Below are 16,324 nucleotides of genomic sequence, written 5' to 3' on the forward strand. Positions count from 1 at the left end.
TGTTTTTCTATGAATTTTGAGAGTGATGGGAGCAAAGATATTGGTCTATAGCTGCTAATACCTTCAGTTTTGGATAGATTTGACTTATTTTTAGTTTAGATGGGAAAATGCTTTGCTCCATGGACAAGTTTGAGATTTTAAAGAGTGGGATTATTAGTTCATCTGAGCAATACTTATGGATCTTAGTTGATATTTCATCAATCCCTGTAGAAGTTGACTTTTTCATGATTTTATCGTCTCCTTCACTTTATCAGCTGAATATTGTTGAAAATTTATAAGACACTCTGTAGAAACTGCTTGAAGATTTTAGTGTTTGTAGATGAATTGACATTCATGTTGTTAGCCTTCAGTGTTTTGTCAGCTACATTAAAAAGTATTCATTGAAATGGTTAGCTATAATCTTAGTGTCTGTATAATTAACCTTCGTGGAGTATTTCTAGCTTAGTTGTTTCAGAGTCTACCTTTCTTCTGCTTTTACTGTTAATGATATTCCAGACAGCTTTGGATTTATTGTTGGCTTGTTGTATATATGTAGTGTTGGCTTCTTGTCTGCCCCATTTAAGTTCTTGGTCATATGATTTCTTCTTTGTTGCAGCAGCAGTTGGTCATTTACATTTCCGGACAGTAGGAATTTGTCTTGTATATTTAAAAATTCTTCTTTGAGGGTTGAGAAATTTCCTCAGTGTAATTGATTTGTTTTCCTTTTTTTTGCCTTTCCCAAAACTTTTTTTTGGGGCATGGCCAGTCGAGTGCAGGTTGGATTGTTGCACTTAGTGTAGGTAGGCTTAATCTACATCTTGTAAAGAAAAAATAGGATTCCAGGCTTCTGTTTATAGTAAATGCTTTAGAGACAGAAGGTTTTTATGGGAAGGTTGTCTTTCTAAAATTTATGAGTTTCTTCTAGTCTCCTTGGGCATGTCCAGTGAAAAAAATTGTCCAGTGTGGTCCTACAGTCCTGTGATAGTAACCTCGACATTTATGTAATCCTCTAGAGATTATTTTACCAGTCAATAGATGGCTTTAGATCAGTGTACCGAGATGTACAATTACGATAATTATCCTATTTTTAGTCTAATGTTTTTGTTTTCTTACAGAAAATAATTTTATATGATTGTACGATAATTTTGATCATTGATAAAATAACCATAATTTCGTTAGTGTATTTTTTTATTATTAAAATAGTTATTTCCAAAATTTTAATAAATTCCAGCAACAAAATTGAACAACCATTTATTATAATTTAGTAGAGTTACACGCACCATCATCTAAGTCAGTGTTGTCTATGTAAAAATAAAGGCTTCATGGAAAACTTCAAGTTTATGGGTCACTTTGCTTTAAGATGTTGTGCAGACAGTTAAATAGAAAGACATCTCAAACAACACCTCAGTGGGAATCGGTACAATGATGACGACAATGGGAAAACAGCAGTGAACTCTTAGTCATTGGTAGATTTTTATGAAGAGGATATTTTAAAATTGGATAAGAGGTGTAATAAGTGTATGAACAAACTTGGCAACTGTGTCGAAAAATAGAATAAAATATGTACCTTCTGAAAAAATTTACTCTTTTGACATAACCTTTTGTTGTGTATTTAAGTTCAAACGGACCTTACTTAAAAAACACATCTCGTAAAAGAGTAAAATGGTTTAGCCTACTAAGTGAGACATATTACTGTAAAAGAGTATCGACTTAGTGAAGGCATTTACCTTACGCTCATTGAAGTTGTGTGTGATAAAGAAAAGATTTTTGCTGACTCCTGGAATATTCTGTCGGTTCTCGGTGGACTTGTGACTGGTGAGGTCATCGTATATGGTTGGAGATATTAGAGAACAGAACTCCGGTCGCATGCGATGTTGGACATTCAACCGGTAGCAGTTCAATCCATTCTCAACCATCCGCTCAAATAACGAGATGTTTAAGTTGTATTTTTGACATAGTTCATATACTTCAGTGCTAGGCCTCAGCTGTTTGTGGTCACCTGTCAACAAAAGGTTTACCAACTGTTATTTATTTCCTGTGTTATAATATCCATTAATAAAAAATATAATTTTCCATCTTCTGTTACTGCTATAGTATCACTAAACCACTGATCTTAAACAGTACACAAAGAGACGATTGATCTTAGCTCAGTCAAACACCCTATAAGAGAAAAAGTGAATAAATACCAGACATGCATTCTTATGGTGCAGTGTTTGGGAGCACTTTCTTAGAAGCGTAACCCTACACTAATCAAAGCAATCATGTGGGGGTGACAGGAAACATTCCAATTAGCTGTTGAATAAACAACAGAAGCACAAACCTGCCCTACAGTTGGATAGTCAAGTCCATTGGCGGAAAACTAATCCTTCCTAATTCCTCACTTGAGTAGGAATCAATTCTGGCTGGTTTATCGTTTCCAGTAGAACCAACATTAGATCACTGAAATCTAGGCAACCTTATGGACATCATTAGCCACATATAACAATATACTGAGAAGGGAAGATCGAAAGGTCTTGTATATTGCGGAAGATGGTTGATGAGGTTGATATGGCTACCTAAGTGTTGAGGGTTATTGCAGGAATAGACATAAGGGTGTGCCAAAACCTGTCTGTTTAAACTGAAAAGGATAGTTATGTGGGCACCGTCTCACATTCTAGGTATGCTCCATATAAACTTTAAGAGTATTAACTAGTCAGGTCTCATGTGTCATAAATATACGGTGTGTGACACAACATGTTGTGAGCTCAGAACCGAGACAGTTATATAGATCATTATGAAAGGTAGAATATTGTTGACATTATGTCATTAAACATTACATTACTGTTTACTCAGTTCTCGTGTCATCTATGATATCGTTCTGACAATAATTTAGTTTGGACACAGAACTCGCCCCCTCAGACAGCTACCCTAGTCAGTTCACTTAACATATGATATCATTCTGACAGTTGTTTAGTTTGGTCACTAAACTGGCCCCATAGACATCTACCCTAGTCAGTTCACTTGTCATATGATATCATTCTGACAGTTGTTTAGTTTGGTCACTAAACTGGTCCCCTCAGACAGCTACCCTAGTCAGTTCACTTGTCATATAATATCATTCTGACAGTTGTTTAGTTTGGTCACTAAACTGATCCCCTCAGACAGCTACCCTAGTCAGTTCACTTGTCATATAATATCATCCTGACAGTTGTTTAGTTTGGTCACTAAACTGGCCCCATAGACATCTACCCTAGTCAGTTCACTTGTCATATAATATCATTCTAACAGTTGTTTGGTTTGGTCACTAAACTGGTCCCCTCAGACAGCTACCCTAGTCAGTTCACTTGTCATATAATATCATCCTGACAGTTGTTTAGTTTGGTCACTAAACTGGTCCCCTCAGACAGCTACCCTAGTCAGTTCACTTGTCATATAATATCATTCTGACAGTTGTTTAGTTTGGTCACTAAACTGGTCCCCTCAGACAGCTACCCTAGTCAGTTCACTTAACATATGATATCATTCTGACAGTTGTTTAGTTTGGTCACTAAACTGGCCCCATAGACATCTACCCTAGTCAGTTCACTTGTCATATGATATCATTCTGACAGTTGTTTAGTTTGGTCACTAAACTGGTCCCCTCAGACATCTACCCTAGTCAGTTCACTTGTCATATGATATCATTCTGACAGTTGTTTAGTTTGGTCACTAAACTGGTCCCCTCAGACAGCTACCCTAGTCAGTTCACTTGTCATATAATATCATTCTGACAGTTGTTTAGTTTGGTCACTAAACTGATCCCCTCAGACAGCTACCCTAGTCAGTTCACTTGTCATATAATATCATCCTGACAGTTGTTTAGTTTGGTCACTAAACTGGCCCCATAGACATCTACCCTAGTCAGTTCACTTGTCATATAATATCATTCTAACAGTTGTTTGGTTTGGTCACTAAACTGGTCCCCTCAGACAGCTACCCTAGTCAGTTCACTTGTCATATAATATCATCCTGACAGTTGTTTAGTTTGGTCACTAAACTGGTCCCCTCAGACAGCTACCCTAGTCAGTTCACTTGTCATATAATATCATTCTGACAGTTGTTTAGTTTGGTCACTAAACTGATCCCCTCAGACAGCTACCCTAGTCAGTTCACTTGTCATATAATATCATCCTGACAGTTGTTTAGTTTGGTCACTAAACTGGCCCCATAGACATCTACCCTAGTCAGTTCACTTGTCATATAATATCATTCTAACAGTTGTTTGGTTTGGTCACTAAACTGGTCCCCTCAGACAGCTACCCTAGTCAGTTCACTTGTCATATAATATCATCCTGACAGTTGTTTAGTTTGGTCACTAAACTGGTCCCCTCAGACAGCTACCCTAGTCAGTTCACTTGTCATATAATATCATTCTGACAGTTGTTTAGTTTGGTCACTAAACTGGTCCCCTCAGACAGCTACCCTAGTCAGTTCACTTGTCATATAATATCATCCTGACAGTTGTTTAGTTTGGTCACTAAACTGGTCCCCTCAGACAGCTACCCTAGTCAGTTCACTTGTCATATAATATCATTCTGACAGTTGTTTAGTTTGGTCACTAAACTGGTCCCCTCAGACAGCTACCCTAGTCAGTTCACTTGTCATATGATATCATCCTGACAGTTGTTTAGTTTGGTTACTGAACTGGCCCCCTCGGATACCTACCTGCTGAGTGCTGTCACGATGTTAGACTCTAATACTTTACAATAGTATATATAAAACAACTGCTATGACTCACCCAAGAGTATGACATGCTGACACTGGCTGCTGAGTGCGGTTACGACGTGTGACTCTAACACTTCCGCTGCTTCTTCAATCACCACTATCATGACAAAAAAAACCACAAAAGTGTTTACTTTATATTTAACATAATCCTGCACATTATTATTTTTAATTTATGGTAATATTTATTGATGTAAGAGAACAAAACACACAACTTCTGTATGATAGCCATAAAAACTGCTCTTGGTTTTTATTGTGCACTTAAGAAATGTTTCTAAATTCTCATTCAAAATTTTAATTCTCAAAATATATGAACTGACTGGAGAAGAAACAGATCAAGCTGAAATGAGCAAAGCCAAGAAAGACTACGACATCATACTGAAAAACCTCAGTTGTAAATTATCAGTAGATCATGTAGCAAAAGCCCTTACACATGTCTAAAACTAGTCTAAACCCCTTTGGCAAGTTATTAGATCATGTAGCAAAATCCCTTAAGATGTCTAAAACTCTTTGGCAAGTTATTAACAGTGAGAGGAAAAGTCATAACCAAGAGCTAGCTCAACACAGGACAGTTAATCTTATCCACAAAATGTTCAACCATTTAAACCATTACTTTACTAAAGTAGCAGAACTACTCTCCACCAACAACCAAGGCCCTCCAAACGAACTGCACCACACCTGACAGTCTAAAACCATGGCTTAACACAACTACCTCTCACTAACAAACAAGAAATGAAGGCCATAATAGAAAGCATTAAGCCCAGAACCTCAGCCGGGCTTGATGAAATTTCAGCAAAATTACTAAAACACTGTATCAAATCTTTAATACCACCTCTAGTCAGCATAACAAATCTATTCCTAAACCAAGGTCATTTCATTTCAGATCTATAACAAATCAAGGTTTTAGCTAAAAGCTAAAAGTTGGATTAATACTGAAGCAGGCAACTATAGACCAACATCATTAATTTTAAAGCCTCTTCCAATCAGCAGGGAAGTACCACAGGGCTCTGTATTGGGCCAAGTCCTGTTCATCCTCCTAACGAATGGCCTTATCTAAGGAAGGTCAACAATATCAGTCATGATCAAACGGGCAGAATTTATCATCGATGCTTTGAAGGAGAGAAATAAAATCGTTGAGATTCAAAACATACAAAATGGTATAAACCAAATAACAAGAACAAAGCCTCTACCAATCAGCAGGGAAGTACCACAGGATTATGGGCCAAGTCCTGTTCATCCTCATAACGAATGGCTTTGTCTAAGGAAGGTCAACAATATCAGCTATGATCAACTGGCAGAATTTATTATCGACGCCTTGAAGGAAGGAAATAAAATCATTGAGGTACAAAACACACAAAATGGTGTAACTTAAATAACAAGAACAAAGCCTCTACCAATCAGCAGGGGAGTACCACAAGACTGTATTGGGCCAAGTCCTGTCCATCCTCCTGACGAACGACATTCCACAATGATTTAGTAGTCAACACTGATAAGACCAAATCGCAATGTCGAAATTCCAGCTCTTCCGGACGTAAAATTGGAAACTCATGCCAAGGTTCTGGGAATGATAGTCGACAACAACTTATAATGGAATAGTCACATTGAGTCTTTCCAAGAAACTAAGTTCATGTCTGTTCATTTTTAAAAGTTTCAAGCATATTTGTGATGAAACCACAACTAAAGTTACTCTGTTCGATTTGCACGTGATATAAGGCCTCATGGTCTAGGGAGGGATCACATCAAGGAACCTCAATTGAATTCTGCTGATTCAGAAAAAAGCCATCAGAATAATGTCAAAACTGGTTCCTAGAGAGAGCTGCAATTCCTAAAGAGAGCTGCAAAAGTTTTTCCCCAACCACAAGTTTTTAATAATAGTTGGCTTATACACCCAAGAAGTTATTAGGCATGTTGACAAGGAACTCTACAAAGAGGCCAAAACATGCATAGATATATCACTTGCCATTCATTACATTTTCACCTGCCCCTGCATCATACCACAGTTTGAAAAGAAACCATCCTATATGGGCCAAATGCTGTTCACCTTCTACCAGACGACATGAAGACACTCCAAGAACAGAAGCTGAAAATGACTCTGACCAGATGGCTCATCAACAGAACATTCTACTCCATGAATGAATTCCTGGACCGGAGGAGAAAAGAAGCCAACACAACTTAACCAATCTGTATAGAAAATTTTTACGCATGTGCATTTCTAAAAGAAGTTGTAATAAAGATTACTGACTATTGACTAATGCGAGAACATTCAAGACTAAAGTGAAGCTGTGGCTGCTGCAGAATCCTTTTCATACGATTGAGGAGTACTTTGCAAGACAGGCTTTTTTCCTTTGAAAATGTATTGTAATTTTAGTTTTTTTTTATTGATGGAGATAGTATTCTCTAAAAATTTGTAAGTAAAGAATTTGTCTATTGTCTATTCACATATTAGAAATGGGTATTCTTAATGCTATAATTCTGTTCAGTTAATTTATTATCAATTGGGGGGAAAAGACAACGCTGAAATTCAGATAGGACTTGATCGTTGGGCCTAGCAGAGACGAGCAAAGGTTGAACTTGATGAAGAGGGGGAAGAATATGAAGAAGGATCACTTATCAACAAAAGTGCCATTAAGTAACAAAGGAAAAAGATCCAGAATAAGTAAAATATTGTTTTATACCTTGTCAAAACAGTTCCAAATGTTGAAAATGTTATAATTGTAAAATTTGACAAGGTATAGTACCATATTTTAGTTAATTATAGTTACAGAGTTATAGGCCATGAATTTTTATCCAGAATAGGTGCAAAAAGTGTTCTTGCCAAGAAAGTAAAATCATTTAAACTGTTTTCATAGGTAAAATAAAATTATTTAGTGTACATAAAAAATCAAAAGATTTTCCAAATTACAACCCAACTTAAGTAATATACAACTCAACTTGTATGGCTATCATAAGAAAACATTGTTTATATAAAACAAAACTCACTTATAGAAGGAATATTAGTTCCTTCATGATTGATTATATTGCATACAAATAACAGACATTACCGTATCAGAGTTCTTGCAAATACTGTAATTTGTATTGAAAGCAAACTTGAATAAAGCAATTGAAACTTACCGATCTTTGCTCCAAGCTGGTTCAACCAAGGCCTAAGTCTGGCCGCTCCTGAAGTAGTCATTCCTACAACCTTGGCTTTTTTCATAACACTTATATCAGCTGAGTTTCTGGCATCATCCAATTCCTGTTCTAGAACTTGAATATCCCTTTCAATTTTCCTCATCTCTTCTCTAACGCCTTGAGAGATGGTTTCATTTAATAGTTTCTGTTTGGCTGAGTACTCAGCAGCTAATCTCTCCATAGGTTTTGCATATGTATTATAACCATAGTTCTTTGGACGGTGATTCTTTATATTAAAATTTTCCAATACCTCACTCTGGCTTTTGCTGCCAATTCTGATGATATTCTTGGTCTTCTCTAGAATTCCCTCCAGAAATTGGTCCAAGGCCTGGTTCTTGTAACAAACGACTAGAATAGGTGTATCCATTTCCACATTATCCAGAAGTGTGGCAACTATTTGTTTGGCAAGAAAAGTCTTCCCTGTCCCGGGGGGTCCTTGTATTGCTACAAACTCGTTGGTCAGGGCCGCTTGGAATGCACGATGCTGAGAAGGATTTAATTTCATTGATTCAAGATGTGGCCACGAAGTAGTACTTAAGACATTGACATAATGATTTCCATTTATTTTGTAGGTTCTAGGACCAAATCCCCTGATATAAGCTGGTGGATTTGGTCTGGAATTGACTTTTATAATGTATTTTTCCATGGGAAATCTTTCATGTGCCATTTTTTGAAGTCCATTCAATACATGGAAATAAGGTTCAAAATACACTTTTGGGAATGCTACAGTGAACTGCCAAGCACAGACATTGGCTGTCTCAGACTTGCTATTGAATTTTACCATTATTGTGCTGTTGACACTGTCCATGTCAATCACTGTTCCTGAGAAAAAGGTTTCAAATCTATTTGTTGTAAACAGAAGGAGGGAGCCAAATTTGCAGTCCTTTGACAAATCAGCCCAATTGACATTGTTATTAAATTTTATCTTGTGGCCAAATTTCCCACCACCAATAAAAGAAGATCCTGTTACTTGTACTTGAGTATAGAAGGAAACTTCTGTATCGTCATTGGAAGAATTATTTCTTCGATAGTCTATAATTCCTTTTCGAAGTGAACCCATAAAATCCTCTCGAAGAAGTCTAAATTGTACTGCTAAGTAATGGTCCACATTTCTATATGCACCTTCCACAATATTTTTTTCCAATTCAGGAGTACCGAACAAATCTTTTTCTGTTGGAAAAATACTCACAGTTTTCATTTCATGAATGTGTTCATCAGTCGTTTCACAACTTTCCTGAACATAACCGACATTCCTTGAACGTTCCTTTAGAGGTTTTTTATTACTCCTCCTCCTGCTTTCACTGGTGCTACCTGAGCTAGTGATTACTTCCTGCGTTTTACAAGTTTTCTTTGATTTTCTTTTACGGGCTGATGTAACATTTTGATTTCTTAAATACTCAGGATAACGAGTCTTAGAATCAATCAATGTATTTTTAGGATTTCCGTCAATAGAAACATGTTGAAATTTACTAGATAAATAATAATACTCATCATCATCATCATCATAAAAAATCATGTTTATGTTCAAAATATATATTCCAAAGGTTATATTCCCAATCTCAAAAAATATTGAACTCTAACATGTTTTACAGTATTCATCAAATATTTAGATCTGTAAAAATAAAACAAAATTAATCAAATCATACCCATACATTTTCAAAACCATGTACATACAAGTTATAATAAATACATCACCGGTTCTCAAACTGGGCTTCCTGGATTCCCAAATGTTTATGTAGAGCTGAAAGGGATATGAAATAGATAAATTAACAATGGAAGATATGTCAATTGTACTTTTCTAAAATAACTTATAAATAACTATGGAAATGAAATTATAATAGTTTACTAGTTTTTAACTTAACCCTAGAACGGCAACAGGGGTTACGCGTAACCCCACACAGAATAATATTTTGTTGTTGTTGTGGCAATCTTGCTAATACGATCTTGATATTTTATCTATTCTACAAGCAGTCCAGTCTGTGCCCGCACGCGAGATAACAAGTGTGTTGATCAGTTCAAAGTGACTATAAATAATTGCTTGGGGTGACGTATAACCCCTGTTGCCTTCGGTGTATGTCCAATTGCAGAGTGCTGTGTTTAAAGTTTTAAAGTTTTATTATAATATGGCAAGTACAATAGACCCAAACTTTAGTGATATAGTTAGAGATATGTTAGATGAAGACAGTGTGATAATTGATGAAGATCAAAGTTCTATAACTTCTGTGGAAGACAATACTGAATACCCGACCGACTATGATTCTTCAGCTGCTTCTGACTCGGAACCGGATAATCCTGCGTCTCAAGTACAAGGACCTATAGTAAAAGGTAAAAATGGTTATACTTGGTCACTTGTACCACCTCCTACTACTAGAACAGCTAATAGAAATATAATTCGTATACCTCATGCAAGGGGAACAGCTCTAAATATAACAACTGAAGAGGATGCTTTTAAAATATTGCTAGACCAGTCAGCCATAAATATGATTGTCATTCATACAAACACAGAGATAGCTAAGCGTAGAGAAAAATTTACCTCTCCTCAAAGGTATTTATGTGATACTGATTCAACTGAAATTTTATCTTTGATTGGCTTGCTATACACAGCAGGATCACAGAAAGATGGGCACCTTAGCACTTCTGAAATGTGGTCTCCTTATGGATCACAGTTTTATAATATGATACCATATTATGACTGAAAATCGATTTAGGTTTTTACTGATATGCTTAAGATTCGACAACAAAGACGTGCGAAATACAAAAGACAATTTTGCCCCCATTAGAGAGCTTTGGATGAACTTCATTGATAAATGCAAATCAGTTTATGAGCCCCATGCTTATGTTACTATTGATGAGCAATTGCTGGCATTTCGTGGCCGATGTCCATTTAAGGTTTATATCGCTAAGAAACCAGATAAGTATGGAATTAAAATAGTGACTATGTGTGATGCACGCACTTACTACATGATTGATGCAATTCCGTACATTGGTAAAGACCCATGGAAAAACTTCAGCTGATTATTATGTAAACAATCTGACAAAAACAATACATGGTACGGGTCGCAACATAACATGTGATAACTGGTTTATGTCTGTGCCTCTTGTTGAGCAAATGGCCAAAGATCACAACTTAACACTTGTAGGAACTGTAAGGCGCAACAAAAGAGAAATTCCTACCTCATTTTTGGCAGACAAACAAAAGCCTGTCAACACAACACAATTTGGATTTTCTGGTCAAGTGATGCTTACATCATTTACTCCTAAAAAGAACAAATGCGTTTTGATTCTGTCAACTATGCATAACCAACCTGATGTAAATAAAGACTCCCAAAAGCCTGAAGTCATAGAGTTTTACAACTCGACTAAAGGAGGAGTAGATACATTTGATAAAATGGTACACGCATACAGTGTATCAAGAGGTACTAGACGATGGCCCCTCCGCATGTTCTATGGTATGTTGGACCAAGCAGGCGTTAATGCAATGGTCCTGTTCAAAAAAACTGTACCATTAGAGAATATGAAGCGAAGGCAATTTTTAAAGGAGCTGGGACTGCAGTTGGCAAGACCTCATATGGAAAGAAGACTGGAAACAAATCTTCCAAAGGAGCTGAAGGCTACCATCAAGGCAATTCTACACATAGAGGATCCTCAGCTACCCCTCAACCCACCGGCAAAGCTAGCTAAACAAGCTAGATGTCACTTGTGTCCACGTTGTAAGGACAAAAAAGTGAAAACTGTGTGTTCAAAATGCAGGAAACCAACTTGTGGTGACCATCGCAAAGAAGTCTGTGATGAATGTTTTTAAGACAAAAGGTAAATTTATTACAAATTAATATGTTGCCTTAGCTACAATAATATAAGTTATAATTTTATATTTCATTTGTATTATATTTTTTTTTAATCAAAACATTAATTTATACTAGTGTGGTCTATAAACACTCGTATTGTTTTTTTATTATTCATGATTTTAACTATATTATATGAACATAATTATACATTTACAAAGTATTTTAACTACTCAAAAATGCTATTTTTCACTAACATGTATCTTATCATTATAATATTGTTGAGTAAGCGTATTTTTTCTCATTCTTTTATGTAACTATCATTGTTTTGAATGCATTTTGAATATAGAAAACTTGTTCATTAAGTCTTCCTTGAAATACATTTCTTAATACTTTATTAGGAAAAGAAGAAAAACAATATAACAGTATTTTGTGTATTTATAATCGGTTTATTAAATAATGAAGTTAGAAGCACTTTTAATGTATATTTAATATGCTTTATTATACTTTTAAGCAAAATGGGGTGACGCGTCACCCCATGTTGCCTTTCAACGTTGTGCATTCAATGTTGCTATCGTAGGGTTAAAGACCCTCAGAACCCCTCCAGTAAGCGACTGGCCTTCACTCATTGAATTTAGACTCTCCCACACATTTTGTCCGTGCCTCAGGACCCCTCCACTACGCGACCACCCTTCACACATTGAATTTAGACTCTCCCACACATTTTGTCCGTGCCTCAGGGTCCCTCCACTAAGCGACCACCCTTCACACATTGAATTTAGACTCTCCCACACATTTTGTCCGTGCCTCAGGACTACTCCACTAAGCGACCACCCTTCACACATTGAATTTAGACTCTCCCACACATTTTGTCCGTGCCTCAGGACTACTCCACTAAGCGACCACCCTTCACACATTGAATTTAGACTCTCCTACACATTTTGTCCGTGCCTCAGGGTCCCTCCACTAAGCGACCACCCTTCACTCATTGAATTTAGATTCTCCCACACATTTTGTCCGTGCCTCAGGACCCCTCCACTAAGCGACCACCCTTCACACATTGAATTTAGACTCTCCCACACATTTTGTCCGTGCCTCAGGGTCCCTCCACTAAGCGACCACCCTTCACACATTGAATTTAGACTCTCCCACACATTTTGTCCGTGCCTCAGGACCCCTCCACTAAGCGACCACCCTTCACACATTGAATTTAGACTCTCCCACACATTTTGTTCGTGCCTCAGGGTCCCTCCACTAAGCGACCACCCTTCACACATTGAATTTAGACTTTCCCACACATTTTGTCCGTGCCTCAGGGTCCCTCCACTAAGCGACCACCCTTCACACATTGAATTTAGACTCTCCCACACATTTTGTCCGTGCCTCAGGACCCCTCCACTAAGCGACCACCCTTCACACATTGAATTTAGACTCTCCCACACATTTTGTCCGTGCCTCAGGACTCCTCCACTAAGCGACCACCCTTCACACATTGAACTTAGACTCTCCCACACATTTTGTCCGTGCCTCAGGGTCCCTCCACTAAGCGACCACCCTTCACACATTGAATTTAGACTCTCCCACACAGTTTGTCCGTGCCAGGACTCCTCCACTAAGCGACCACCCTTCACACATTGAATTTAGACTCTCCCACACATTTAGTCAAATCAAATTTTTTAGCTGGTGAAACTGCATCTGCACTTTTCTTGTTTGTTGTAATTGTAATAAATTTGTTTATTGATACAACATATTATTACAGTTCAAAGCATTATAACTTGTTTTTATTCTTAATAGAATTGTTTTCCAGTTACTTTTGATCAGGAAATAGTGATAAGTTGTTAAAGTATGCTGCTATAAATAAGTATAACAGTGAAGTGTATGCGCCGAGTTCTTCTTCAAAGGAAACTTCAACATAAGTTAGTGAAAACACCTCAATACCAATAGGGAAGAGAAGAGATATTAATGTTACATCTCTTCAGTTACAAAGAAAAGAAAATATTTCGATGCGTATTTAAAGGACGGATTTTTAATTTCCAGGATGAGAACTCTCCTAGTCCTCAATGTGTAGACTGTGGTGTACTGTTAACTATAATAGTATGACGCTTTCTATGCTTACAAGCCATCTTTAAAGAAGACACCCTAACAACTAGGAGAAATATCTCAAGTAATGTTCACGTCTATTTAAACAAAAGAACGTAGTATCCTATTTTGGTTCTTTTTTTAACAAAGACAACAAGAAAACTGTTAAAAGTTCATAAAAAATAAGCTTTTGCATTGCTAACTCTGAATTAAGTCATATAATAGTAGAAAATGTAATAGCGTCCACGGAGAAGAAACCAAGTATGTCGGAGCAAAGCTGTGGAACACCCTCCCACTAGAACTGAAGAGGAGAGACCGACTGCAGTTTGGACACAAACTAAAACTCTGGCTTCAAGACCATCCATTTTACACAATAAATGAATTTTTAAACAGAACTTTCTAACCTGCTGTAACAAAAGAAAATCTGACGATTGTACTGTTCTCTAAGAATATGTTCAATAAAGAATAATAATAATAATAGTTCCCAGTGTTAAGTATAAGGTATATGTAAACACATACATTTAAAAGACTAATTTCTATTTCTCTATCTATATGTTTATCTCATTCTATGTCTGTACGACCATCCATCTCCAAGTTTGTAGGTCTATCTGTCTCTCTACGTTTCTTATTCAGACTGAGAGGCAGAAAGATGCACAGGTAGAGAGACAGATAGACCTACAAATTTAGAGACGGATAGTCGTTATTTTAATTTGGAACAGCAGTCCTTTCACTGCGCCAAATTAAAATTAGCAAGTTACTCTGCCCCACCCAGTAGTTAGTGCCTTGGGTCGTAATTTCAACCAACAGATCTATCCTTGTATAATTAGATTTTGGAACTACAGTACCACATTTTTAATTACTATATGTCAAATAATAGTTTCAGTTAGCTTGGAATTTCAAGGATTGCAACTTTTACAACTATTGTTATTTAATGCACCTGATGGTTATTTTGTCTTAATTAAGAGCAAAGAAAAATAAAATCCAAAAAAAATTATGGTTGCCTGTAAAGTCGGTTTTACGGGCGAAGATTTTACGTGACAACGTCTTTTTCTCGGTAGAATATTTATTGATATGAATATTATTAAATTGCACAATAGGAACAAGGAATTGAATGAAAATAAGAATTGCACAAATTTTAACTATAGAAATATATTTTGTTTACTAAAACATTGTACATAATTTGAAATTAATTAAAATTTGTTATTGTAAATGGTAAAGTTGAATAAAACATTTACTAAAATTGGAATTTGAAATTCTTGCTAAACACAGTTAAATTCTAACTCCGCGCGTGGTGATTGGTCGGTTTAGTTCGTTTGTTTGGTCGCACTGTTATGCAGGTTAGAGGTTATAATTTGTTATTTTAAATGTTTGACTAGCAATACGCGCTGTTTCTTCTCAATCGACTGAATTACGATTGATTGCAGAGTGATTTAAACTAATAATTTACTTAACACTATCAACATTTGTCAATAGTATGACATAACCTATAAACTCAGTTTCTCAACTTTTGTGTCAATCTAACAATTAATCAATCAATCATAGTTTACGATAATGAAATATCAGTGTACAATTATTTACCTTTATTGTTGTAGTTGTTGTAAATGACGAATCTAAGCACTCCACATTTTCACGAATAAACATAGTTATCTGCTTTATCCCGTGCGGCGGACCCACTGGACGGGCATCGTAACGTTACCGGGCGTTACACTTTTTCATGAGTGACTCCTAGCCACAACCTAATTTAAGACGTTGTCACGTCAAAAATCATCTATATCTATTTCTAAATCTTTTGTTACTCTAAAAGTTTTATCTCCACCAAAATTAGGAAGGCTGACAACCAATTTCTTTCCTAGGAAAAATATCGTCTATTATGAACAACAGGGTTGTTTATACAGAGTAGATTTGCTCTTAACTGCTCCTACACTAGAGATTATCCCTATTTTAAAGAATATTGAGTTATCTTGGGAAACAGCATCTTGGGAATCATAGTTTTTATGTTGTGAAGTATACTATTCAGTAATAAGTACTGTGAATAAATACATAGTATTGAAAGTGTCATATGTAGTTTTATATTGCGGTTTTTTATCTGCCAGATTTTATGTTTTTAGAATCTGCGACAACCTATTGATTGCTGGGGATATGAACTTGAATCTTTTGGAGGATAGGGAACTAATAGATAACTATAAGCTTACCTTAGCTTTAGATGGCTTACAGTCCATGATTAATGAACCAACATGAATAACACAGAAATCACAAACTTGCATTGATCATGTATTAGTTAGAATTCGGAACAGAAACAAAATAGGAGTACAAGCACTGGTAATTGATAGCGGGCTGACTGACCATTGTTTATCAGCTGTACTGTTGGTGCGGGAGGGGGAAGACACACTTAGAAATATCAAGGTCACGGAGCCAGTACCCTCTATCGGTATCAATCACGAATATTTCAGTGATAAGCTAAATAATGTAAATTGGGATTTCGTTTTTAAGGAAAAGAATGCATCTCACGCTTTTGATTTGTTCCACGATAAATTTTGTAACTTTTCAAGAAAAACCGAGAAGGTTGTGCATAA

The 16,324-nt window shown here is 36.4% G+C and overlaps 1 protein-coding gene across 2 annotated transcripts in view; it reads right to left on the reverse strand.

Annotated features, from left to right (window-relative positions):
• LOC124353569 (NFX1-type zinc finger-containing protein 1-like) overlaps positions 1 to 16,324 on the reverse strand; it is a 63,572-nt gene that overhangs the window by 26,190 nt on the left and 21,058 nt on the right. For both annotated transcript variants that reach the window (XM_046803467.1, XM_046803466.1), the window contains exons 2-4: positions 7,831 to 9,502; positions 4,736 to 4,819; positions 1,707 to 1,978 (exon numbers count right to left, since the gene is read on the reverse strand). In XM_046803467.1, coding sequence (XP_046659423.1) covers positions 1,707 to 1,978; positions 4,736 to 4,819; positions 7,831 to 9,406 — 1,932 coding nt within the window. In that variant the 5' untranslated portion in view covers positions 9,407 to 9,502. The remainder of the gene's footprint in view (positions 1 to 1,706; positions 1,979 to 4,735; positions 4,820 to 7,830; positions 9,503 to 16,324) is intronic.

This window comes from Homalodisca vitripennis, chromosome 2 (assembly GCF_021130785.1).
Source record: "Homalodisca vitripennis isolate AUS2020 chromosome 2, UT_GWSS_2.1, whole genome shotgun sequence".
Classification (NCBI taxonomy): domain Eukaryota; kingdom Metazoa; phylum Arthropoda; class Insecta; order Hemiptera; family Cicadellidae; genus Homalodisca; species Homalodisca vitripennis.